The sequence below is a fragment of the Furipterus horrens genome, unplaced genomic scaffold (assembly GCF_987537825.1).
Source record: "Furipterus horrens unplaced genomic scaffold, mFurHor1.1.pri manual_scaffold_13, whole genome shotgun sequence".
NCBI classification, from domain to species: Eukaryota; Metazoa; Chordata; class Mammalia; order Chiroptera; family Furipteridae; genus Furipterus; species Furipterus horrens.
In genome coordinates, this window is record NW_028327183.1 from 39097423 (window position 1) to 39124723 (window position 27301).

Consider the following 27301-nt stretch of genomic DNA (forward strand, 5'->3'; position numbering starts at 1 on the left):
TACCTTTATTGTAACAAACCATTATGTAGTGCTTACTGTATACCACACACTATTCTAAGGGCTTTTAAAATATTAACTCAATTAATTCATAACAATCTTTTTTTAAAGATTTTAAATTTATTTTTAGAGAGAAGGGAAGAAAAGGAGAAAGAGAGGGAGAGAAATGTTGATTCGAGAGAGAAACATCCATCGGCCACACCACCCCAACCTCATGCGCCTCGATGGGGACTTAACCCACAACCCAGCCATGTGCCCCAACTGGGAATCAACCAGAGACTCTTCGTTTTGTGGGCCAATGCCCAACCACATTGGTCAGGGCAAATCCTTACACAATCTTAAAGACTGCTATCTTATTATGAAAACATCAGAGATGGAAGCAAACCCTCTGGGAGCCTTCTCCCCATCCTACTGTCCCTCTTAGGCAGGGGTGACCAATATCTTATATCCCTGGGTTTTATCCTGTCTGTTAGCTGTGTGTTTCTTTGGGTCCATAAATACATGTTCATAGAAACACAGACTTCTCTTTTGAGTATGTATGTTTTATTCTTTTACCTAAATGTATCATGCTTGATATATTTTTTAACTGACATACAAAAAAAGAGCACAAATCCTCAGTGTTTAGGTTGGTGAATTATGACAAACAGCATATTTATATGACAATGATGCAAATCAAGAAACAGAACATTTCTATCCCCTTCCAACCCCCTAAAGCCCCTTCCCAGGGCCACATCCCAAAACTTAACAACCAGTCTGAATTATAGCAGAGTAGTTTTGCCTGGTTTTGAGCCATATATAAATGGAATAATTTATTGTGTCTGGCTTGTTTCATTAAAAATCATATTTATGTGACTCTTCTGTGTTATTCTATTTGGTTGTAGTTTATTATTATTATTATTTTTTAAAAAGCCATATAATCTTTCATTGTGTGACTATTCTATGAATTATCTATAGATTTGTTTTGAGTTGTTTCCAGTTTGGAGCTGTTGTGATATTGTTGCTGTAAATATTCTAACACCTAGTTCTTTTTTTAAGTTTTAAAAAATTTACTTATATTTAGAGAGAGGTGAAGGGAGAAAGAGAGGAAGAGAAACACGACTGTGTGGGTGCCTCTCGCACGCCCCCAACTGGGGACCTGGCCCGCAACCCAGGCATGTGCCCTGACTGGGAATCAATCCCACACACAACCCTTTGGTTTGCAGGCTGGCACTCAATCCACTGAGCCACACCAGTCAGGGCCCACCTGTCTTTTGATAACCATTAAAATGTACAATTCTGCAGGGTACATACCCAGGAGTGAAAATGAGTCATAGTAATTAGTATAATACTGTCAACCCTAGTGCGTTAGTCAATTCGATCAACCGTATATTTTGGCTCCTTTCTTTTTTTCACTAAATGAAGTCATCATGGATCTTTTTTTCACACCAGAACATTTAGACAAGTGCAGAGCCCATTCTCCAGCTTGCCCATGATGTGACACACCATAGAGTTTCAGACTCTCTCTCTGTATCTCTTCCTCTTCCTGCTTCTTTTCCTTTCTTCTCAGGTCTCAAGCTGTGCTCTCCATGTTGTGCTGTCGGTCTGTCTCTCAGCCCATCTCCTCAGCACCTGCATCTCACAGGTAATGTAATGCTCCTGGCTGAGCCGAACTTGTTGTGTGAGAGTGTCTCCAGATGCCCCCCAGGGAGTGTGGGAGGAGAAAAAGGCCCTGTCACTGGAGTGTTCGAACTGCCCTCAGGGCTGGCAGGGATGATTAATACCAACAATTGCACTGACAATCAGAAAGGAACAGATTTCTGAAGCAAACCACAAAAACTCATATGGCAGAAAAAGGATGCATTTGATAACATTCTTTTAAAGAGGACACCATGGAACAAATGTCAGATGATAGAGCAGAGAAAGGTATTCCAACGTCTAAAATTAATGAGACATTATTAAATATCGAGAATGTAAAGAGAACAGCTGCAAATCAGCAAGAAAAAAGAGACAGCATTTCTGATAGAAAAATGAGGAAAGAGTATGATCAGGTGATGAGGAAACACAAAATTCTGACAGGCACCGGAAAAGATGCTAGAAATTATTGATAATTGATCAGGGAAGGGCAAATTAAAACAACACTGAGTCATCCAATTGGTCTGGCAAAAATTAGAGGTTGGAAATTGCCAAGTGGAGGTTGGGGATGTGGGGACCTAGGAGCCCTTACATCTATGGTGCTTTGACTGGGGATTGAACTGCAACCTTGGTGTATCAGATGATGCTCTAACCAACTGTTGAGCTACCCAGCCAGGGGAATAATAATAAATTTAATAGATTCCTGTATCAATCAGTTACCATGTGGCCACTCGACACTACTTAGTCAAATTAACTGTGGCATGGAGCTGCCATACTGCAATTAGCTGCTGCATGTACATACCAAGACATTCTGCCTCAACTCAGTTCCATAAGGAGACATACAAGGATGTTCACTGCAATGGTGTTTTGGGGAGCTGGGGACAGTCTGGGTGTCCACCTCCAGGGGAGTGGATAAGTAAACTGAAGGGGACAGTCACCAGGGAGTCCTGCAGCCATAGAAAGGGGCCCACAGAGCATCATGCATGGGTGTTTATTTTTTTAATTAATTTATTAAAAAATGTTTTTTTTTTCTTTAATTGATTCCAGAGAAAGGGGTAGAGAGGAGAAAGAGAGGGGGAGAAACACCCATCACTTGTCTCTTGCACAAGCCTTGACTGAGCATCTAACCCAAAACCCAGGCATATACCCTGACTGAGAATCAAATCTGTGACCTTCCAGTTGGTTTGGCATGAAGCCCAACCAACTGAGCCACACAGGCCAGGGCATGAGTCTTTTTTTTTTTTCTTTCTTTTTTTTAATTGATTGTAGAGAGGGGGAAATGGGGGGTAGAGAGAGAAATCGATTTGTTGTTCCACTTATTTATGCATCATTCATTGGTTGATTCTTTTTTTTTTAATTGATTAATTTTAGAGAGAAATAAACATCAACTTGTTGTTCCACCCATCCATGCATTCATTGGATGCTCCTTGTATGTGTCCTGAACAGGAATCAAACCCATAATCTTGGCATATTGGGATGACATTCTAACCAAGTGAGCGGCCTGGTGATTCCTGTATGTGCCCTGACCAGGGATCGAACCCACAACATTGGTATACTGAGCTACCCAGCCAGAGCTATCATGGGTGGGTCTTAAAACACATAATGATAACTGAAAAAAGAAGAAACATTATTAATATCTAACGATATAATGCACAATGACAGAATGATTTTATATGTGAAATTCTAAGGAAAAACTTAATATTTAATATCGTCGTCGTCGGCAGCCGTCCGTCTCGAGAGACGATGGTGTAGCTTCTTAAGAGTCTATCTGCGCCGCCGAGAATGGTTGTGCAGTCCGACTCGGGAGTGACACGGTATCTGTCTCCTCCCGTGTTGAATCGACATCTTGCGATGACGCTGGAGTGTCCTCTCCAGTGAAGCTGAAGCTACAGAGCCTGGGCAGGGTGATATGGAGGGTCTGCTGTTGCCCATGCAGCAGACCCCCCCTCTCTTCGCAGCTGAAGGGTCCAAGGGAAAGACGGAGTCAATACAGCTTGGCTTCAGGTGCGCCGCAGGAGTTGCCGGTGTTGACTACAATGTCAAACCGCCTTAGGGACTCCAGCTCCGGATTTTCTGTCGGGGTTTACTCCCTTAGCCTTTCCCCTGAAGAGGTATGCCGCAAGGCAGCGGAGGTTTTTTGGAGTCAGAGTTTTCCTTCTCTGATGTGCCCTGACTGGAAGATCGAACCAGCGACACTTAGCTCGCAGGCCGACGCTCAATCCACTGAGCCAAACCAGCCAGGATAATATTTAATATACATGTATATTATAACACATAAACAAATAATTGTATTGTGCTATATAATTACATTTGCCTAAATATATAATTATATAATTCAACAATATGGTACAAACTTATATGCTATATATTACAATATAATATGGTATATATTATAATTATATCATTATATCAATATTTAACACCTAACAAGCTATTATCACCTTTAACATTTTATGTATAATTTTATTGACCTGCAACATATTGTTTTGTATAACAATAGATACCATTACATGTTAATAATAATTTTTTTTAATTTATTCACTTGAGAAAGAGATGTTGATTTGTTGTTTCGCTTATTTATGCATCCATTGGTTGATTCTTGTTTTGTATGTGCTCTGACTGGGGATTGAACTGAAACCTTGGTGTATCAAGATGATGCTCTAATCAACTGAGCTACCCAGCCAGGGGAATAATAATAATTTTAATAGATCCCTATATCAATCAGTTATCATATGGTAGGCTCTAGTTGGCTTCCTCATGGAATCTTCCTCATGACCCCATTAGGTGGGGACTATTCCAAATCAGCCCAGTTGATGGATGGGGAAACTAAGGCCCAGAGGCATGAAGTTGTCTTTCTGGCAGGAGGCCCAGGTATGTGTGACTTTCTGTGCTGGGCCTCCAGGCCCCATAGCTGCCTGTTTTAGGGAATTGTAGAGTCCCTTCACCCAAGCTCCCAGAAAGAAGCTGGTTACCCCTCTCAGAGCTCTCCTATTTACAAAGCCCAAGGTGTTCATCTGCATAAAGTGGTGGCCCAGCTGGTGACCCTCAGTGGCTCAGGTGGCTCATGGGAGAAGGGAAGGTTAGAACTCTAGGGGCAAGCCTGGCCCTGGGGAAGTGGGTTTTTGTTATAATTAGAAGGTTTTATGCAAATACAGATACAGTAAAGAAGAAAGGTTAAGAATCCTGGCTCTGGGCTCAAATCCCCAGCTCAGCCTCTGTGTGACCTGGGACAAGTCACTCCACCCTTCTGTGCTCATCTTTCCTTATCTTTAAAGTGGGCACTGTAAGAGTACTGACTTCACAATATTGTTGTAAGAGCTACATTATTTATTCTGGTTGTGACCTTAAAACTATAGATGGTGACTGGTGTAGCTCAGTGGATTGGGCGCTGGCCTGTGAACTGAAAGGTCACCAGTTTGAGTCCTGGTCAGGGCATATGCCCAGGTTGGGGACAGAGTTGAGGGCATGTGAGAGGCAACATCTCTTGCACACTAATGTTTCTTTTCCTCTCTTTCTCCCTCCCTCCCCCTCTTTCTAAAAATAAATAAATAAAATCTTTAAAAATATAAAAATAAAAATAAATATAAAGAAAGTATACATAGTAAGGACCACACACTTTTATTTCCTCCTCTAAACCATGTGAATAAGAGCAGGGTTGTTGTGAAAACTAACTGAGATGCAGTAAAAAGATCTTAGCTCAGGCCTGGAATACAACATTCACACAAAAGCCCTCTGTGATGGGTATTATTCCTGCCGCATCAGTTTTTATAATAATAATAATAATAATAATAACAACAACAATAAAAATAATAATAAAAACAATAATAGCAATACTTACATAACATTTACTATGCATTGGTTCTGTTTAAGTGCTGTAAATAGATGGTCTCACTTAACCCTTGCAGCAGCTCTGTGAGGTAGGTAATATTAATATCCTTTCTACCAGTTGGGGATTTGAGGCAAGAGGAGACTAAGTGACTTATCCAAGGTCACGAAAGGGAGTGGCAAAGGTGGGCCTCAGACCCGGACTATCTGGCTCAGAGACCTTGCTTTTAATCACTATGTATGCTGCTTTTTAAAGTCCGGAGACCTAGTGCACATCCCGGCTCTGCTGTATGACATCGAGCAGGGGCTCCCGGTTCAGAGACTCAATTTACTCTCTGTGAAATGGGAGAATGATGGCCCCTTTCTTACCTTGGATGTGAAGAGAAGGCAGCTACCTTCTAGACACTCACTCTGCGCCCCTCCTCACCCAACGCCTACCTCGGACCAAGGTTTGGGGTCTGTGGGCGGGGGTCCGTCAAAGGGGCGTAGCCCGAGTCGTCCTGGACCAATGAGAACTCGGGGGCGGGGATCTCCTGACAGCCCTGTCCAGCACGCGGGTCCTCCTCGCAGTTCCATCTGTCTCGCCCGTACCTCTGGCGTCCCCAGAGGTCTCCGACCCCAGCCCGCCCCCAGCCCGCGCCCTCCAGCCTGGATCCCCCTCCTGCTATTGCCCTCAGGCCTCGATATCATGGGTGACGGAGGAGAGGGAGAGGATGAGGTTCAGTTTCTGCGGACGGTGCGTATCTCTGTGTTAGATGTCTCTGGGGCTATCTCTCGGGTTACCCTGAGTTCTCTCTGTCTCCGAATGTTTCTGTCCTGATCGCTGGTGGTCTTTGAGACTCGAGGTTTCTTCCTTTGTCCCGCTGGGTGACTGTCACTCTGTCCTCAGTTTTTGTCTTTCTTCGTCCCCCCACCCCCGCTCTTTTCACCAGAGAATTTGCAGACTTTGGGACTCTTCTGATATTAGCAGTTTGTCCAGGAGAAGGGGGACCGCTAAGGGAGAAGCCCCCTTTCACTACCCTGGAAGCAGGCACTTGGTGGTTTTAATTCCTGAGCTTAATTTAGCCACCCCTCCTCCCCATAGCCTAGCCCTAATTCTCTTGCTCCAGACTGACCTATATAAATTCTTGGGAAGGGGGCTGGGTGGGCTGGAAGACCCAAATCTTTTGAACTTCCAACCCTTAAGGGTCTCTTGGGGGTCCCTCTGGTTCTGAATCTTCTTCCTTTCCCACCTTGGTTTTGGGGAGTAAGGTCAAATATGGCTGTTAACAGTCTCTGGGTGGTCTTCCCCTATAGGTCTTTTTAGGTTTTCTGTGTGTCTCTGCTTCCATGTCTCTGTCTCTGTCTTTGTTTTTTGGTTTCAGGCCTTCTGCCTTTGGCTCTGTTTTTCTAGCTCTGTCCCCATATCTCTGATCGCTGGCTGGGGGCAGGGATGAGAACTGGAACAACAGGTGTATCTCCCAGAATAGCCAGTTCTTCTGGGGCCTGGGCAGGGGACAGGGGACAGGGAGAGGGTGGGGGGAGGAGATGCCCATCTCAGAGTCCTTCCCACTTTTCCCTCCCAGAGGCTCAGCTGGATGTGGGGTGTGAGTATGGAAGGAGATGTTCTCTCTTTTGGGCCAGGTCTGCTGACCCTGCACTAGCCCCTCCCCACCCCCTCTGGGCTCTGGGAAATGCTGACACAGCATTCCAGCCCCAGAATAGGACCCTGGTTATACAGTCCAGTTTCCTGGGAGGGAGAAACAAACAGCTGGGGCTGGTAGTGAAGGATAGGAACAGCTGAGCATTCAGCCACGGGAGGAGGCCTGGCTTTACTCTAAACTCTTGCTCCAGCTCCAGTCTGTTAGCAGATGCCGTGGGTTGGTTGGGCCCTCCTCTCCTCTCGGGTCCTAATAAGACTATGGCCATGGCCATGAGCCCCTGAGCCACTCTGTGTCAGGCCCCGTGCCCAGGGCCTCGGCCTTCTGAGACATCTAATTATATCCTCACTGCCCTATCTTCTGAGGTAGGGCCCTATCTTTATCTCTCTGAGAGATTTGAGGGAAACATGAGTGGAACCACCTGCCCAAGGTCAAGACCAGTAAGTGTCATCTCTAGATGCCCTGAGGGCCAAACTCTCCTACTTTCACCAGAGGAAAACTAGGCTTAGATTTGCTAAAGTAAGCAGTGTTGGGTTCTAGAGGCCTGGCTCTGGCACCTCTTGGCCACAGACTGGGTATGCTTTCCTGAACTTTATTGAGGCTGTGTGGTATTTTGTTTTGTTTTGTTTTTTAGAGGATGTCAGTTTATTGATCACACATGATAATGGATGATACACAGGCTTCATTCCCATCTATAATTTTATCTGGTACCATAATTCAATTTAGATATATTGCATAGAATGTGCCAACAATCATTAATAACCAAATAAATTCCATGACTCTGCTTGGGTGACCCTTTTAATGGTGAACTCCAGGTCACAACACGTAACTGTCAATTCAACTACACCAGGGTTTCTAAAGACAATGGCTTCTGTGTCCAAGCAGGTTCTAATTAAATTTCAAATCTGTGGTGATTTTCTCTAATTTTTGAAACCCCATTCCACTAGTAAAAAATATGTTTTTATGTTGTAACCTGGTACATGCACATAATACACATGCATTATTATTATTTTTATCTCTACCTAAGGATGTGCTTATTGATTTTAGAGAGAAACATTGATGTGAGAGAGAAACATTGATAGGTTGCCTCATACACACCCCAACTGGGAGATAAACCCGAAACCTAGGCATGTGCGTAGGAATTAAGCCAGCAATCTTTGCTTTACAGGATGACATTGCAATTAACTGACCCACACTGGCCAGGGCCACACATACATTATTTAAAAACCAATTTTGTTGAGGTATAATTGAAATGCAATAATTGTACTCATTTTAGGTGTTATAGTTCAATGAGTTTAACAAACTGTACACAGTTATGTAACTACCATCATAATTAAGGCAGAATGTTTCCTTTAGCCCAGAAAATTCCTTCTTGCTCTTTGCAGTAATCACTGTCCATCTGCTTTATGTCACTATAGGTTCCACTAGTCATTCTAGTGTTTCATACACAGTATATGCTCATTTGTCTTGCTTCTTTTGCTAAGTGTAATTTTTTTTAATATTCATCCATGTAGCATGTATCAAAAGTTTATTTCTTTTTGGTGCTGAGTAGTATTTCCTTGTGTGAATATGGCACAATTTGTTTATCGGTTCACCTGCTGTTGGACATCAAGCTGCCTCCAATTCATGTTATGATGGACCAATTAGGTACATTAACACATACACACGCACACTCCCATTTTAACTGAAACAAGTTCCATAAAATGTAGGCAGCCCTTAGAACATGACAGGCATGTTGGTATTTTCTGTTCTTGCTCTACTTATTTCCCTTCCTAAGCATGGAGGCCATTGACTCCTAAACTCATTTCATTTCCCTTTGATGGGTGGTGGTCTCTAGCTCAGAACCTCCTGAGGGTTAGTTAATGGTCCAGATTCCCTGCTCAGGCAGAGCCACTGAATCAAGTTCTTGTTATTGGGTGCGTGAGGGGGTGGGGTGGGGGCTGGGGCAGCAAGGAAGCTGCATTTTAAGCAGGCCGCTCCCCTTCATACTGATGCAGGAAAAATTAGAGGATCATTGGTGTAGTGATTAGGCCCCCTGTCTCTGGTTCACATTTTGGTTTTGCCATTTACTGGCTTCTTAACTTTGGGCAAGTGATTTTTCTTTTTCTCTCTTTTTCAATTTTCTAATCTGAAAAATGGGGACAGTGCTTCCTTCATCAGGAAATATACTAAAATTAACAATGGGGACAAAAAGTCCCCATAAGGATTCAAGGGGTCCATGCAGATAGCTCTCTGAGCTCATCTCTTCCAACTCTCCCCTTGCACCTGCCACCCCCATCATCCTATCTCCCTTGCTCTTCCTCAACACCCTTGGGTTCCTTAAGCCACAGGCCTTTGCACAGGCTGCCTCTTCTTCCCCCAGAGATGATGATCAGGACTGATTCCTTCTCATTATTTGGATAAGGATTACAGTTTGGGGTGAAGTGTTAGCTCAGCTCAAATGTCACCTCCTTGGAGAGGCCGTCACTTCATCCCCTCACTGATGTCATCCCTACCCCCAAAACCACTCTCTTTCATCACTCTTGGAGGGGGGGTGGTTCCAGTACACTTATCACTGACATTAAAATTATGAACCTATTCACCTATTTATTCCGTCTCTCCCAGAGGATATCAGCTCCATGAGGACAGGGTTCTGTCTGCTTTATTTGTTGTTCTATATGCAGCTTCTAGATCAGTGTCTGGAAATAGTAGATGCTCAATAGTTGTCTGTCAGATGAATGTAAAGCCCTGAGCACAAGGCCTAGCAGACAGTAATGCTTAGTGAATGCAAGCTATATGATTTCTATGAATACACATGTGCCAGGATGTTGCAGTTGAGGATTACAGGACAGAAAAGTCGTGGGACCTCCTGTGAACAGGTCCACCCTCCCTCCCTGCCCCCAGGCTGGATAGATTGACTGAGGGCAGCCTGTGTGGGTCAAAGCCCAGGACTGAAACATGTTTGTGTGAAACGCTGGAAGGGCTGGAGGCTGTGCGACCTCAGGCAAGACGCCTAAACTCCTTGAATCTGTTTCCTCAGCGGCAAGATGGAATAACCACTCACTGCCTTTCTCAGCAGTTAAAAGCTTGGTGTCCATCAATTTTGGTTGAGACCTCTATTAGTAAAAACAGTGAGCACTCCCTTTCTACATTTATACTAGTTATAGTAGCATAAATGTAGATATGAGCTACTATAGTCATGTGTTAAGAGGTGGTCTAGTGTTCTAAGAGTGTGGCATACAGAGCCAAGGGCTGGGAGCAACTACCAGCTATGCCAAACGACAGCTGTGCTACTTCACCTCTCTGGGCCTCCATTTCCACAGGCTCACACAGTAGGACTTACCTCAAGGGTTGCTGTGAGTATTTAATGGGTTAATACATGTTAAGTTCTTTGAATGGGACCCAGCATATAGAAAATGCTTCTATTTTACTCAGAATTTTAATTTATACTCTTGAAGTCGTTTCAAACTTAGAGAAAAGTAGCAATGTTAGTTCAAAGAACTCCCATATGGCCTTCAGTCATTTTTTCCAAATGTGAAGATTTGGCACTTTCTCTCTCTCTCTCTCTCTCTCTCTCTCTCTCTCTCTCTCTCTCTCTCTCTCTCTCTCTCTCTCTCCATATTCTTCCCCTGAACTGTTTTAGACTAAGTTGTGAACATGATACACTTAACCCCTAAATACTTCAGTATTTGTTTCCTAAAAATCAGGAAAATGAATATTGTGATGACAGCATTATCTAATTCATAGACCTTATTCAGCTTTGGCCAGTTGCTGCAACACTGTCTTTTGTGGCATTTCCCCTCCAATGAGGATCCAGTCCAGGTTCTGGCATCACATTCCAGTGTCATTAGAAAGCACTTCTTAAATGATAGCTATTATTATTATTTTTAAAGATTTTATTTATTTATATACTTTTTAGAGACAGTGGAAGGGAGGGAGAAAGAGGGAGAGGAACATCGATTTCGTTCTGCTGCCTCTTACACACTTCAACTGGAGACCTGGCCTGCAACCCAGGCATGTGCCCTGACTGGGAATCGAACCAGTAACCTTTTGGTTTGCAGGTCAGCTCTCAATCCACTGAGCCACATCAGCCAGGGCATGATAGCTATTATCAAGAAAATACACAAAAGTGAAGTTACAGAAGGCTGAGCTTAAAAGCCATTGAACTTCCTATGGTTCACCTTGAGGACTCCACCTGGGAGGCCTCTGGAGCCAGCTAGAGTATGGTTCAAATCCCAGCTCCTCCGTTTATTAGTGGTGCAGCCTTGGACAAACCATGCTCCCTCTTTGAGCCTCAGTTTCCCCATTTTATTTTTTAATTTTTATTTTTTAATTTACTTATTTGTTTATTTCATTTTTAGAGAGAGGGGAAAGCAGAAAGAGAGGGAGAGAAACATCACTGTGTGGTTGCCTCTCACTTGCGCCCCCAACTGGGGACCTGACGTGCTACCTAGTCATGTGCCCTGACTGGGAATCGAACCAGCGACGCTTGGCTCTCCGGCCGACGCTCAATCCACTGAGCCACAGCAGCCAGGGCTAGTTTCTCCATTTTAAAATGGGATGACACTGGCTCTTATTTCATGGGGATGTTAGAAGTATGCAGAGTGTTCAGCATGGGCACCTACTTGATAAATTGCAAGGGTGGGTATCTCTTTCAATGGGAACAAGGGAAGGGTGAATGGCCAAGGTACGCTGTGTCTGTGGGATGTGGGTGGGTGCCATGGAGCCCTGACCACTCTGTCCCATTCCCAGGACGATGAGGTGGTCCTACAGTGCAGCGCCACCGTGCTCAAGGAGCAGCTCAAGCTCTGTCTGGCAGCCGAGGGCTTTGGCAATCGCCTCTGCTTCCTGGAGCCCACCAGCAATGCCCAGGTTAGCACCGGAGGGAGGGCAGGGGCTAGGGGAAGAGGGGGTCTGAAGGGGCACAGAATCTGGGGTCCAAAGAAGAGTGGTCCAGAAGTCTGCAGAGGGGTGCTGATAAGAGAGAAAATAGGAGAGGGGTAAAAAAAAAAGAGAGAGAGAGAAAGAGAGAGAGAAAATAGGGGACTAAGATGAAAAGGGGGTTATGGTTCTTTGGAGGTAGATGTGTGAGGGGCCAGAAGGCCTTGGATCCAAGGTGATGGGGAATGGACTGTCAGGGAGATGCTATCAGGGGACCAAGTAGGGAGGGGTTGAAGGCTGAGAGGGGAGGGAGCCTGGGGTCTGAGGATGAGGTAAACTCAGGGTCTTAGAGAAGAGGTGACCTGGGGGATGAGAGGGGTAGGTGGGGAAAGGGAGGGGAAATGGTATTTGATGGGGAGAAGGGCTGGGGTCTGCAGGTGGACGAGAGCCTTGGGTCCAAAGGAGAAGGTATGCAGGAGACTGAGGTGACAAGTGGGAGACTGAGGGGGGTGTTTAAGGTTGCCCTCCTGTGACTTTGAAGCAGTGTCCAGTGTCCAAGATGGGAGGCAGGAACTGGGCTGCACTGGTGACCAGGTGGTGGGGCTCCCTCTGGGTTTGGAGAGATTTGAGTTACCTGCGGGGGAAGTAGAGGAGTCTCCTGGGTGCAAGTGTCTGAGGGTAGAGGCGCAGGCTGAGGTGTCCTCTGAGATGAGGTGGGGTATGGGGTGCCTGAGCAGAAGGGTAGTGTGGAAGCTTCTGTGAGGTTTGGCTGGGGTTCAGGTGTTTGAGGGGGGAGGGCAGCAGAGGTGTTTTCTGTGGTATTGGGGAGGAGGATTCAGGGTACCTGAAGCAGGTGGCAGAGAGCAAGGCTTCTTGGGGGGTTGAGATCAAGTCTGGGTCTCCAAGGTGTGTGAGTATTTAGACTAGGGGCAGGGGATGTGCCAGGTCTTTGGGCCCTCAGGCCCTCCACTCACATCTCACTCCCCCACCCAGAATGTGCCCCCCGATCTGGCCATCTGTTGCTTTGTCCTGGAGCAGTCCCTGTCTGTCCGAGCCCTGCAGGAGATGCTGGCCAACACTGTGGAGGCCGGCGTGGAGGTGAGGCTCCCACACCAGCCAGGTGGATGGCCAGGGTGGGTGGGAGGACCTGGGCATCATTTACCATCTGCTCTTCTTCCTCTCTCTGCCCCACCCCCACAGGCTCTCAATTTGGATAAGTGGGTAGGTCTGGCCTTGGGTGTCACTTTCTTTCTGACCCTAGGCCTGCCTCTTGGGCTCACAGCCTGCATATGGGGCTGGGGGGAATCTCTCCCACCCCACCTGTCAGGGCTGTGGAGCCCAGAACAGGCCAGGAAGGAAGGAAGGAAGTGATGGGGGGCTCCTGAGCCCCTGTCCTCTGCTTACTCCTTCTTCCTCTTTCCCATTCTTTTCCTGACCTTGATCCCATCTCTTCTCCGCATGGGACCTCTCCCCTCACCTCCCTTATCCCAAGTGTGAGTCCCCTCCAGTCTTCCATGTGATCATATGGCCCCATCACATGGCCCCCACAGAGCATGGTCATGTGGGGGCTGGGATGGAAGGCCTGGTGCTATCGAGTGAACAGGTGTCACCTCTCAAGAGGGCATATGTGGCAGCACAGGGAATGTCTCTATGAGTGATGTTAAAATCTTTGACAACTTGTAGGACTGTCCCAGTGCACACCAGCTGCAGCTCAGCTGAGATGTGACATGTTAGAGCAGGAGGGGCTGAGGTCGGTGGAACATGAGATACTGGGGCTTCACCGAGTGTCCTTGTACCTAGAGGAGGGGTCCAACCTCCCTGAGTGAGTCTGGGGCCAAGTGAACAAGGTGAAAGGGGGAGGGACAGAGTGGGCTTTGGGAATATAAAAGAGCCCATCCACAGGCTTCTCAGAAACTGAGGCAGAGACTCTGTCGAGGGTCTAAGCTGAGGCTTCCTTGCATCCAGGCCTCAGCATGGTATTTTATGGGGATCTTAATCCCACCTGGGATAGGCCAGATGTATTGGGTGTCTGTTCTCACTCTGTGCCCCCCCTCACAGTCATCCCAGGGCGGGGGACACAGAACACTCCTGTATGGCCATGCCATCCTGCTCCGGCACGCACACAGCAGCATGGTGAGTGCATCAGCGAGGCGGCACAGGCAGGGGCAGGGGGCAGGGAGGGCAGTGCCTACCAGGAAGAGGCTGATCCCTGCCCTGTCACCCTAGTACCTGAGCTGCCTCACCACCTCCCGCTCTATGACTGACAAGCTGGCCTTCGACGTGGGATTGCAGGAGGATGCAACAGGTGCAGAAGCTGGGGGGGAAAGGCGTGACAGGGAGGTCTGCAGAACTGCTGGGGCAGGCATGGGAATGCTCTGGGGTGCAAATGGACACATTTGGATGGGGAGTCTTGGGCAAGCATGAGGGAATTGTAGGCAGAGTGTCTGAGGGCAGGAATAGGAAACTGTGAAGCAGAGCTGGTAGCAGCAGTAGGAGAAGTTTGGGCAGAAGGCTTGGGAGGCTCAGGAAGAGAAGGCCACGGCAGCCATCATCCTGAGAGCCCTGCCCCACAGGAGAGGCCTGTTGGTGGACGATGCACCCAGCCTCCAAGCAGAGGTCCGAAGGAGAAAAGGTCCGCGTTGGGGATGACCTCATCCTCGTTAGTGTCTCCTCTGAGCGCTACCTGGTGAGTAGTTCCACCTCTGTCATGGCTGCTACTGTTCCCAGGGCTGGAGGCACAGGGTGCCTGCTCCATCTCCTTATCACTGGTTAGCCTGATCTCTGGCCCCAATGTCCTGATTCCCAATTTCCAGTTTCCTGACCTTTGACACCCAATTCCTGGCTTCTGACACTCCATCTCCTGACTTGATCCTGGTTTGCTGACCTATGAGCTCTAATTTTCTGTCATCCATCTGCCTATTTCTTGGCTTCCACCCCTGTTTTTTTGGCCTCTGCCTCTGGAACTATTGTCCCCACCATCGTCTCTTACCACCACCTCCTGGTTGCCCCTAGCACCTGTCAACGGCCAGTGGGGAACTCCAAGTTGATGCCTCCTTCATGCAGACACTGTGGAACATGAATCCCATCTCCTCTGGCTGTGAAGAGGGTGAGGGCCCCATAATTCCAGCCCCTAAACTGAGACTACCAATATAGACTTCCCACATTGCCCCTTAGACATGACCTCAGACCCCAAACTATGACCCTCACACTTAAATCTCCAACTGACCCCAAACTCAGAATTCAGTATCAGACTCCCAAACTCAGGTCCCCAAAGCTTACATGCTAAACTCAGGTCCTGAAGACAAGATCCCTAAACTCAGATCCAAGCTTAGAACATCAGATTTGGAGCTTAGTCTTAAACCTAAGCTTCATACAACAAGCACAGACAGTAACTTCAGCTCCAAACCCAGACCCCCAAGCTCAAACCCTGATTCCCAAACCAAAACCCCTACTTCAGAATCCAAATCTCAGCCAACCAACCTCATACCACCACCTTTAACCTCATATCTCCAAAATCATCTCCCAGATTCAGACCCCCATGCTAGGACCCGAAAGCATGGCCCCAAACTTTGACTCACACCTCAAACCTCAGAGCCCTAAGCCAGACCCAAGCTGAGATTCCAAGCACAGATCCCAAAACTCAGGCTTGGATTTCAGAACCACCAACTTTGACTAGCAAAGCTCAGAGCTCTTCAAACTCAGACCCCAGAGTCAGACTTCCAAACCATAAACCTCAGACCCCAAACCTCAGCTACCAGTCTCAGACCTTGAAACCACACTAAAAATTCAGATCCCAACTTCAGAGCCACACATGTACCTCTAGATCCAAACCCCAAGTCAAGCCCTGGAATTCAGACTCTGTATCAGGGAACATGAGACCCAAACCTCTAACTCCAACCTCCAATATCCAAACTCAGACCCACACACCCTCCAACCTCAGCTCTGCACACCCAGAACCCCAAACTTAATCCCCAACCTCAGACCCAAAATCTCATGCCCCACTTCAGGCCTCAGACTTGGTCTAATTCTCAGACTACAATTCATGCCTTGAAACTCATACCTCTAACTGCTAACCCCTGAGCCAGCCCCTAGCCCCCGCCCCCAGGAGTGAGGCAGGTCCCCGGACCCCACTTTGGCTCCTGGTGTTGTCTGGGGCTCCAGTCCCACAGGGATCATCTTTTCTTGCTCTTCTCCAGGCTATGTGACCGGGGGCCATGTCCTCCGCCTCTTTCACGGACACATGGATGAGTGTCTGACCATTTCCCCCGCTGACAGTGATGACCAGCGCAGGTCTGGGTGTGGGACAGGAGGGTGTGGGGTCTCAGGGTGGGGGCAGGGGGGTAACACAAAAGTTGGCTGGGGAGGCTGGGGCCCTATAGGCGAGTTAAGGGTCAGATTTGGAGGGACTGGAGACTAAACCCCTTACCTCACTCTCTCCTGTGTCCCTAGACTTGTCCACTATGAAGGTGGAGCTGTGTGCACCCACGCCCGCTCCCTCTGGAGACTGGAGCCTCTGAGAATCAGGTAGGGTCATTGGGGTTGAGCTGGGGGAGGGGAAAGAGCTGGGGGGGGTGCCTGGGAGGGAAGAGAGGGTCTTGAAGAAAACTCAGGAAGAGACTGGAGGGTTTTGAAGGGAAATCTGAGGAGCCCAAGATAGCCATGAGGTCCTCAGGGTCCTAGAATCCTGGAGGAAAAGGAGGTCTTGGGGGTTGGTGGAGGGCTCCTGAGGGAGAGATCAGGGGGTCATGAGTGAAAATGTGGGGAGTGGAGAGAGATAAAGCGATGGGTCTGGGAAAACTGGGTGCACTAGACACATCTGGGGAGCCTGGAGGAAGCTGTGGGAGCCTAAGAGAGGATTAAGGTTCATGAGCAAGGACTGGGGGAATCCTCTGACCCCCGTGCCTTCACCCTCCACAGCTGGAGCGGGAGCCATCTGCGCTGGGGCCAGCCCCTTCGCATCCGCCATGTCACCACGGGACGGTACTTGGCGCTCACTGAGGACCAGGGTCTGGTGATGGTTGATGCCAGCAAGGCTCACACCAAGGCCACTTCCTTTTGCTTCCGCATCTCCAAGGTTGGTGGTGTCAGAGTGCCCTCTCTCACTTGGAGCCCCAAATCCCACCTCAGCCCCAACTCTGCTGTCTCTCATTGGAGTTCTGCTGTTAACTGCACAGCAAAGAAGCATGACCTCTGTCCCCTGCCCCTGCAGGAAAAGCTGGATGTGGCCCCCAAGCGGGACGTGGAAGGGATGGGCCCCCCTGAGATCAAGTATGGGGAGTCGCTGTGCTTTGTGCAACACGTGGCCTCGGGCCTGTGGATCACCTATGCTGCCCCAGACCCCAAGGCCCTACGGCTCGGCGTGCTCAAGAAGAAGGTGGGCACCTGGCAGCAGGAGGAAGGGGACTGTGGACTGTTCATACTTGAGACCTCAGGAGTTTCAGGATGGGACTGAGAGAAAGATGCAGGCTGAGAGAAAAACTGAGATTGAGAAAGGCAGGAAAAAAGAAAGAGGAATAGATATTGTTAATATATATGGAGAAGAAGAGAGGGAGAAATATAGACAGAGAAAGGCAGAAACAAAAAGATATGGAGAAAGAAAAATAGAGAAAGATAGAGACAGACAGAGATGAAAAAGACAGAGTGACTAGCAGACTGAGAATAACATTCAACAAATTAATGAGTACCCAAGTTGTTTTGGATGTGTTTGTGGAAAAACAGGCCACCTATGCAGACCTGTTCCCTGACCTCCCAGTGCTCAGAAATAAACTGCCTTTAACAAAGTACATAGTTTTAACTGAAGAGTGGGAAAGTTACTTCTGATGGAGGGAAGAACATGTGCAAAGGCCCTGAGGTTGAAATGAGGTTGGTTTGTTGCAATAATAGAAAGAAAATCCAGTTTGGCTGGAGTTGAATGAGGGAGGGGCAAGTAGAGGGGCAAGATGAGGACAGAGAGAGGATGCCTTTACCTTGCATGAGATGGAACCACAGAGTGTTTTGAGCAGGCCAGGGAAGTGACCTGATTCATGAGGTTCCTCAGCTGCTTTTGGGAATAGACAAGGTGCATGTTTGTGTGTGGGGTGGGGTGGGGGGGTGTGCAGAACTGGAGTAGAAAGACCAGGGAGGAGATTGCTGGGAGGATACAGGTGGTAGCCGACAGAGGAAAAAACCAGAGGGAGGACTGTGGAGTGTGGAAACATGGCGGATTCTGGTTATATTTTGAGGATGGAGCCAACAGGATTTTCCGACAGATTGGATATCAGAGGGAGAGAGACAGGGTTTGGGGATGATGCCATGGTTTTTACCCTGAGCAACTGAAAAGATGGAAGTGCCATTAACCAAGTTGCAGACAGTCAAGTGTCAGTTCAGGCCATGAGTGGTGTAGCTCAGTGGGCTGGACGTCATCCTGCAAAACAAAAGATCGCCAGTTTGATTTCCAGTCAGAGCACATGCCTGTGTTGTGGGCCAGGTACTCAGCTGGAGGCATAAAAGAGGCAACCAGTTGATGTTTCTCTCACATGTTGGTGTTTCTTTCCCTCTCTTTTCTCCTTCTCTTCCCTTCTCTCTAAAAATAAGTAAATAAATGAAATCTTTAAAGTGTCAGCTCAGAAGGACAGGGATCTAAAGTTTGACCCCCAAAGTCTATAACAGAGTGAATGAGTGAGAAGACTAGGGAGGCATCTGTTTGAGGGGAAAAAAATCATACACACACACACACACACACACACACACACACAAACAAGGCTTGTCATTGGAAACATGAGCAGAGGATGATATTTACAGCCATGGGACTAGATGAGGTTTGGGGAGGTCAGCTCAGGGGAAAGCCAGTATTGTAATGGCCTTAATCACAGAGGGTGTCAGGCATTCTGTCTGAGACATGCTAGATTTGGGGTGCTGTTACAGTACTCTGATGGGGGAATTTTAACTCATTACTAGATGCAGGTGGAGACGATCTGGCCTGGAGACAGACAAGGTAGGAGAGAGGCACAGAGGGAGAGACAGAGACAGAGAAAGAGAGGCAAGGAAAATGAGAAAAACGTGTGCAATAGAGCTGAGAGACATAAGGGGAGACAGAGACTCGGAGTTGCACAGAAACAAAGAGGGACAGAGACAGAGAAAGACACAGAGACAGAGATGAAAGGGAAAAGACAGAGTCAAAGTCAGAGTCAGATGAAGAGGGATAGGAGGCGGGGAAGACAGGCAGAGAGATTTGGTGGAGACAAAATGCAGCTTTGGGGCTAGTGCCTGGGGGGCATGGCCTCCTCCTGACTTCTCTGTCCCTCCGCTGCCAGGCCATGTTGCACCAGGAAGGCCACATGGATGATGCACTGTCACTGACCCGCTGCCAGCAGGAGGAGTCCCAGGCTGCCCGCATGATCTACAGCACTGCTGGCCTATACAACCAGTTCATTAAGTGAGCAACCTGCCCACTCTGCCGGTGTCAGACCACACTGCAGAGCCCCGGTCACACCTGCACTCCCATGTTCCTGGCGTTCAGACACCTGAACCCATTAATCTACCTCTGACAGCCACAGCCCTGCTAACACACCCATGACCACTAACCTCTGAACTCTTGCCCTTTATACTTGACCCCTAATTTGACCTCGCATCCCTGATCACTACCTTTTACCCGTGACACCCAGACCCTTGACCCTGGACCACCCCAGCCCTGACTCCTGCTCCCACTACCCCTGTGCCTACGCAGGCGCGAGTCCTAGTTCCAGCTCTGCGCTTGGCCATGTGCGACCTCAGGCCAATGCCCTTGTCGCCCTGCGTCTGTCTCCCTCTCTGTTAAATAGAGTGCCTCTGGGAATCCTGCGGGAACGGGGTGGTGGGGGTTGGGACTCGCGAGCGCTTCACCTGCAGTCAGCGCGCTTCGGCGCCTGGCTGATAAGTGCGCGATCTCCACAGGGGCCTGGACAGCTTCAGCGGGAAGCCGCGGGGCTCGGGGCCGCCCGCCGGCACAGCGCTGCCCATCGAGGGCGTCATCTTGAGCCTGCAGGACCTCATCGGCTACTTCGAGCCGCCCTCCGAGGAGCTGCAGCATGAGGAGAAGCAGAGCAAGCTGCGCAGCCTACGTAACCGGCAGAGCCTTTTCCAGGAGGAGGTGGGGCCACGCGGGGAGGGGCGGGGTCTGGGTTCAGGGGGCGGGGCCTGAGGAGGGTGGAGAAGCAGAGGCGGGCGAGCGGGCGGAGGCGGTGGAGAAGCCCGAGGAAGGACCGGAGACTGTGTCAACAGGCAGGGAGGCGGGCCGTGCGTGGGGCATTCGCAAAGGGTCGGGGCCTTGCGGGGCAGCGGGATTGCATGGGTGGGCGGAGTCTTGAGGGGCAGGGCCTCTGGCGGAGCAGGGGCGGGGCCAGTGAGAGTGAGTGGAAACCCGAGCAGTGAGGGGGGCCGGCCTTATTCCCTCACCTGGGAAGAGGGGCCGGATCGTTAGTGAAGTTTAGGGCGGAAAACTAGACCAGAGAAGTCAGGATGAGCCCCAAGAGGCTGCCGGGCTCAGGGAGGTATCTGGGGGTGGGGGTGTGGGGGGGTGATGCCTCCAGGGTGAGAGGACAGAACCAGAGTGGGCATCGTGGTGGGGGCAGGGTGAGAGGTGGTTCTTCGGGAGACTGGGAGGGCATTGCAGGGAGGGACCTCACCTGGGGTCCAGGCTAGGAGTTTGTGTGTTATGAGAGCACGAAGGGAAGAGATGTGGGGTCTAAGTGGGAAGGGATGAGAGGAGTTGAAGGAGGGGGCTGGACAAAGGTCATGGGTGGGGGCGTCTGATGTCTCATGGGTGATGGGGGTGCATGCTCATTCAGAGGCTTCCAGCTTGGTCCACTTCCTCTCCAGGGACTCCCAGTCTGATGGGGAGGCAGCCCTAGAAATGGTAATAGTGACAATAACAAAACTTACTTATGGAGTAGAGTTAGTATATGCAAAGTGCTTAAAACAGTGCCAGTATATAGTAGATGTTATATAAGTATTAGTGGTTATTGCTACCTTGAGTTTAGTCCTTACTATGTGTTAAGAGGGCTATGTACACGACATCCTCTGATAACCCCATGAGGGGCTCTAATCCCCATATTACAGATGGGTCACTGAAGCTCAACAAATATGGTAGGGGACATGGCTGTCAAAAAACCAGACAGAAATTTCTTTCCTTATGGAGTTGACATGGTGGGGGATAGGTGATCAATTAAATAAGAAAATTATATGGTGCTAAGGAGAAAAATAAAAGCAGGGCAGCAGTGGGGAGTGCTGGGAGTGTTGCCATTTAAAATAGAATGCTCAAGGAGGGCAATCTGAATGAAGAGAGGGGGCAATGTGCACAACTTGGGGAGGAATAAAGAGAAGACAGGGGAAAGCAAGTGCCCAGCCAGGCCATGAGGTGGGAATGTGCTTGGCAAGTTCCAGAATAGCGAGGAGGAGGAGAGGGCAGTGGGAGCGGGGGAAGACTGGGTGGAGATAGGGGAAGGGAGGTGACAAGGGCCAGGCCATGGTGAAGACTTTGGCTTTTGGGAGCCGTAGGAGGCTCAATTCTTCTAAAGTCACAACTAATTCGTCACTCCAATCTGGTTACGCTCTGAACCACAATGCAGCCTCTCTTCCTAGTGATATGGGCCCCAAGATATAGACACAATACTTGTCATATCAGCACTATTTGTAACAGTCCAAAACTAGAAACAGCCCAAATGTCCACCACCACTAAAATGGATCCACAAATGTGTCACATCTATTAAATGTATAGGAATACACTCAGCAATGAAAAGAAACAAACTATAGCCAGATTCAACAGTGTTCTTGGACCTTAAACAATAATGTTGAGCAAAAGAATCCATGTACAAAAGAATAGTTGTTGTATATCTCAAGTTCAAATACAGGCAAAAGTCAATTTGAAAATTAAGGAAAGGATTTTCATAAAAGTCAGGATGACAGTTTATCCCCAGCAGAGAAGGTTGTGTAATCAGCACGGGCATCCAGGTGACTACTGGGTGGCTGGCAATGTTCTCTTTCTTGATCTGGGTCATCCCCCCCGCCCAATAGGTGTTCTTGATATTGGTTTGGTAAACCATATAATTTGATTTTTGCTATTCACAGATTCTGTATTTGCAATTTGCCGACTTTCTGAAGTTTATTTGTGTAACACCAAATCAATATGAGAGCACATTTGTCGCCATGTATAGAGTGGCAAAAAATTTGAGTCATCTGCCACACATGTTGCCAGTTGAGGTTGAATAAGGTGACACTCCACTTTCGTGTTTCAGCTCTTATATTGTAAATAAGTGTCCTTTTGTGTATTTAGTGCCACATTTTTCGCACTTTTTGTTGATTTTGCTGTTTAAAATGGCCCCCTAAGTGTAGTATTGAAGTGCTGTCTAATGTTCCTAAGCACCAGGAATCTGTGAGTTGCCTTACTGAGGAAATATGTTAGATAAGCTTCCTCTGGGTATGAGTTATAGTGCTGTCTGCTGTGAGTTTAATGTTAATGAATCAACAATATATATTAAATCAGTGTCTGTAAACAAAAATGCACATAAAACAAGAGTTTGTATTAGCCGATGACACTGTTGTCACCAGACACTCAGAGGAACTTCCTGTGTTTCCCCTGAGAGTAATGGTTCTGGATTCGCTCAGTGTTCACAGGGAGAGAAACCAAAAAATCTTTCAATGGTTGGTGTGGAGAGTGAACTGGGCCAACTGGGACCAGGGGTGGGGTGCTTGGAAGTGGAAAGCATGGAAAGAAAGCTGTGGGAAAGAGAAGCACAAATTCTGTCCTAATTTACTAAGGCTATATTATGTTGGGGAAAGAGGCATAGAGGAGAACTGATCTGCAACGCCAAGGAGAGGAGGGTGATGAGTGAAGGGGGACATGAAGTTAATGGTGCTGGTTTAGATCTGGGAACTCACAGTCACTAGTTGTCAAAGGCATGGGAATTAGTAAATCCAAGAAAGGCAAGAACAGGAGGACTTGGAACTCCTGTGGTGACCCCCTTGTTCTCCCCACCTCAGGGTATGCTGTCTCTGGTCCTGAATTGTATTGATCGCCTAAATGTCTACACCACTGCTGCTCACTTTGCTGAGTTTGCTGGGGAAGAGGCAGCCGAGTCCTGGAAAGAGATTGTAAACCTGCTCTATGAACTCCTGGGTAAAGAGGCCTAGTCCTGACTTCCCTTAGAGCTCTCCAGGTCCCCAGTACTGTTCGGTCTGACCCATCTCTCCACCCTCAGCTTCTCTGATACGTGGCAATCGTACCAACTGTGCTCTCTTCTCCACCAACTTGGATTGGTTGGTCAGCAAGCTGGACAGGCTGGAAGCCTCATCTGGTAGGAGAGCCCGTGGGAGAGGACAGGGGTTTGGGGAAGGGAGGGCCACAGCCTCCTCACCTCTCACTCTGCTAACCATGCAGGAATCCTGGAGGTGCTGTACTGTGTCCTGATTGAGAGTCCGGAGGTCCTAAACATCATCCAAGAGAACCACATCAAGTCCATCATCTCCCTCCTAGACAAGCATGGGAGGAACCACAAGGTCCTCCCTCACCCCTAACTTTTCATCCCCTTAACTCCGAACCCTGACCCCACTGCCCCAGAACTCTCCACTCCCCGCACTCACCTCCCCCATCTTATCTCTCACCTGGAATCCTCTTCCATGTGCTTCCATCTTAGCACAAGGTCTCTAACTCATGGTTCTTAAATAAATTCTGGGCCATAGATGTGCTTCAATAGATCTCTGAAATATTATCTGTTAATTTTTTATAATTTTCCAAGTTTATAATCTTTGGTGGGTGCATATACACTTTCCACTTTGCCACAGATCCTACCAGTTCCTGCTGCATTATTTCTAACCACTTCACAGATTTACATTATCCACTGACTTCTGAAGACGCTATTGCAATTCCCGCTAATCTCAAATCTCATTCTGACCCCTGTGCTCTCTCACTGATCTGATCCTTTCACTCTTCTCCCAACCTCTGACCTCTAACCTCTTACTTCAGTCTCTCATTTCTTACATTGCTAATGCTTTATCCCAACGCACATGGCCCCTACCCTCTCACATGATCTTTCTCTTTGACTCTTGACTGTTCTCTATTATCCCTGACCTCCCAATGTCTCCACCTACTCTCAGTCAAAATCCCCATCTCCTGTCCTAACTCACCATTCTTTACTTCTGGCTTCCCACCATGGCTTCCCCTGGTGTACTTACATCATGACCTCTGACCTTTACCTTTAGGTGCTGGATGTGCTGTGTTCCCTGTGTGTGTGTAATGGCGTGGCCGTGCGCTCCAACCAAGATCTCATTACGGAGAACTTGCTCCCTGGCCGTGAGCTTCTGCTGCAGACAAACCTCATCAACTATGTCACCAGGTCTGACCCCTAATACCTGACCCTAGCCTGACCTCACCCTGACTCAGAAACTTCACACCATATAGCTGTCCCTTCCTCCATCTCCCACCCTGGACCTAACAGCTGGTCCTCACAGATATCTGCTCTTGCCCCAGCTCACCTGGCTCGCCACTCTTGTCCTCTCTCCCTGCTCCTTTTCTGCCTCTGTCTTTACTTTCTCTCACTCTCTCTTTCTGTTTCTAGTTCTCCTCCTCCATCTGTTCTTCTGGTCTCTCCCATCTCTCTCTTTTCTATCTGTCTTTGGTGTTTCTGTTTCTGTCTCTGCTTTTTCTCTCCTTGTCTCTGTTTATTACTCTCTACCTTCATGGCTCTGCCTGTTTTCCTGTATATACATCTTTTTCTATCTGTCTCTCTTTCTCTGCCTCCTCCTCTGCAATAACCTGGGTCTCCTCTCCACCTCTCCCTCATCCCTCTCTCTTGTCCCATTTCTCCTGCAGCATCCGCCCCAACATCTTTGTGGGCCGAGCAGAGGGCTCCACACAGTACAGCAAATGGTACTTTGAAGTGATGGTGGATGAAGTGATTCCATTCCTGACAGCTCAGGCCACCCACCTGCGGGTGGGCTGGGCCCTCACTGAGGGCTACAGCCCTTACCCAGGGGGTGGCGAGGGCTGGGGTGGCAACGGGGTTGGTGATGACCTCTACTCCTACGGCTTTGATGGGCTGCATCTCTGGACAGGTATCTGGACAGGAAATGACCAACCCTGACCATTAATCCCAGAGTTTCCAAGCCTCTCACCACACACCTTAGGGTTTTTCAGATCCTGACCCCCAAAACAGTCCAGCTTTTGATCACTTACTTCTCCTTATCAAGACCCTAACCCTAGAGCTTCCAGAATCCTGTCTCTAATGTGTTCCTTCATAACCTCGAGAATTCTGATCCCAGAGGTTGTATGATCTGTCCCCACAAAACTGCCCAGATTATTATGACCTCTGAACTTTGACTTCTGACTCCAAAGAATTCAGAATTCTAACTCCAGAAGGATTTTAATTTCTGACCCCACAGCTCTCAGGGGAGCCTTGACCTCTGCCCCTGTTCCAGAGCTACAGGATCCTTTGTGGGAACACTTGACCTTAGGGTTTTCTGGATCTGGACCCCATAGGATCCTCTAATATCTGCCCTTTGTTTTTTGAAATCATTGCTCCCACTGGACCTCTAACTTCTGACCCCACCTTGGTGACCCTGGTGCAGGACATGTGGCACGCCCAGTGACTTCCCCAGGGCAGCACCTCCTGGCTGCAGAGGATGTGGTCAGCTGCTGCCTGGACCTCAGTGTTCCATCCATCTCCTTCCGCATCAATGGCTGCCCTGTGCAGGGCGTCTTCGAGGCCTTCAACCTCGATGGGCTCTTCTTCCCTGTCGTCAGCTTCTCAGCTGGTGTTAAGTAAGGAATTGCTCATGTTCCCTTACCAGTCCCCAGCCCTGAGGCTATCCTAGACAGCTTCCCAAAACACTCCATAGCCTCCTATGAGGCCAGGACCCAGCACTGACCTTCAGCACTGACTGGTCAGACCCCTATGTGAAGGTCCCAGTGACCTCTACATGACCCCAGACATTTTCAGTGTCCTCCCAATGACCTCAGCTTCTCCCCAACTTTGTGTTCTTACAATGACCTCCAAGTGCTCCCAAAATTTTACAATGACCTTCTAGAAACTTCAGACTCTCCTGTTGATCTCTTAAATTACCTCAGACTGCTCCAATGTCTCTATGCTATTCCAGTGACCTTCAAATGACTCCGGAATATGACAGTGATCTTCTAATGACTCCTAAACCTCCCAATAACCCCCTATGATCTTGGACTCTCCTAGTGACTCTATATCTTAAAAACTCCTCAGTGACTCTCGCATCTTTCAATGATCTTCTAATTGCTCTATAATCTCCCACTGACCCCTCAGTGACCTCATATATTTCAAAGACTTCTCAATAACTCAGTCTTTTCTCCGTGACCCCTGAGCTCTGTGAAGGACTTCTCAATCACTATCCAGTGGCAATTATGGTCATATCATAGGTACACCAGATCCTCAGTGACTCGCAGATGACTTTCTTGGCCTCCCAAAAAACCTTCCAATATCCCCAAATGCTCTGTTGACCTAGCTCCTCAAAAGGACCTTCCTGTGACCTTACATTAACTCCCAATGATGCCACACTTTCCTTCTTTGACTTTCCAATGATTCCCATTGACCTCAGGCATTCTTTTTGAACTTAGAATATCCTTTCTGACTCCTAAATGACCTTCATTGTCCTATGACTGCCCAATGACCTCAGGTCTCCTTAGAACCTTCCACCAATCCCATGATTGCTCCCTTATCCACACTCTCCCCTGTAAACTGCTCCACCACTGACCTCACTCTCCCATCCAGGGTACGGTTCCTCCTTGGTGGCCGACATGGCGAATTCAAGTTCCTCCCCCCACCTGGCTATGCCCCATGTCATGAGGCTGTGCTGCCCCGAGAGCGACTCCATCTGGGACCCATCAAGGAGTATAGGCGGGAGGGGCCTCGAGGGCCCCACCTGGTTGGCCCAAGCCGCTGCCTCTCACACACCGATTTTGTGCCCTGCCCTGTGGACACTGTCCAGGTAGTACCTGCCCTGCAGGGGTTTCCCAGTGATGCAGACTTCCTAGGAGTCAGGGAGGTGGGAAGCTGATCTGGAAGTTGGGATCCTTGTTGTTTAACAGAGAGAGAAACTGAAGCAGAGAGGAAGCAAAGAACTCTCTCAAGGCAGACTCCCAGTTTCAGGGAGCCCTCACTATAGCCCCCTAAGGAAAGGATATTACTACCCCCAATTTACAATTGAGGAATCAAGGCCCAGACAAGTTAAGCAACCTGTGCAAGTCACACAGCTTATTTGAACCCAAGCAGTGTGATTCCAAAGCCTGTGATCTTATCTGCCACAATTTGTTGGATGCCTCTTTATTCCAGGCTACTCCCACTACTCTGACCCCAACATGAACTCTCCACCTTCCCTCCAAGCACATCTCT

At 48.4% G+C, this 27301-nt stretch overlaps 1 protein-coding gene across 4 annotated transcripts in view; it reads left to right on the forward strand.

Annotated features, from left to right (window-relative positions):
- The first annotated feature begins 6042 nt into the window (after nt 1-6042).
- RYR1 (ryanodine receptor 1) overlaps nt 6043-27301 on the forward strand; it is a 111559-nt gene continuing 90300 nt past the window's right edge. For all 4 annotated transcript variants that reach the window (XM_090260891.1, XM_090260893.1, XM_090260892.1 and 1 more), the window contains exons 1-20: nt 6043-6169; nt 11805-11924; nt 12927-13031; nt 13992-14066; nt 14160-14238; nt 14507-14619; nt 14946-15039; nt 16130-16223; nt 16383-16457; nt 16851-17007; nt 17143-17307; nt 19226-19347; nt 19845-20040; nt 22929-23064; nt 23147-23242; nt 23326-23444; nt 24147-24280; nt 24757-24998; nt 25512-25704; nt 26681-26897. In XM_090260891.1, coding sequence (XP_090117017.1) covers nt 6122-6169; nt 11805-11924; nt 12927-13031; nt 13992-14066; nt 14160-14238; nt 14507-14619; nt 14946-15039; nt 16130-16223; nt 16383-16457; nt 16851-17007; nt 17143-17307; nt 19226-19347; nt 19845-20040; nt 22929-23064; nt 23147-23242; nt 23326-23444; nt 24147-24280; nt 24757-24998; nt 25512-25704; nt 26681-26897 — 2580 coding nt within the window. In that variant the 5' untranslated portion in view covers nt 6043-6121. The remainder of the gene's footprint in view (nt 6170-11804; nt 11925-12926; nt 13032-13991; nt 14067-14159; nt 14239-14506; nt 14620-14945; nt 15040-16129; nt 16224-16382; nt 16458-16850; nt 17008-17142; nt 17308-19225; nt 19348-19844; nt 20041-22928; nt 23065-23146; nt 23243-23325; nt 23445-24146; nt 24281-24756; nt 24999-25511; nt 25705-26680; nt 26898-27301) is intronic.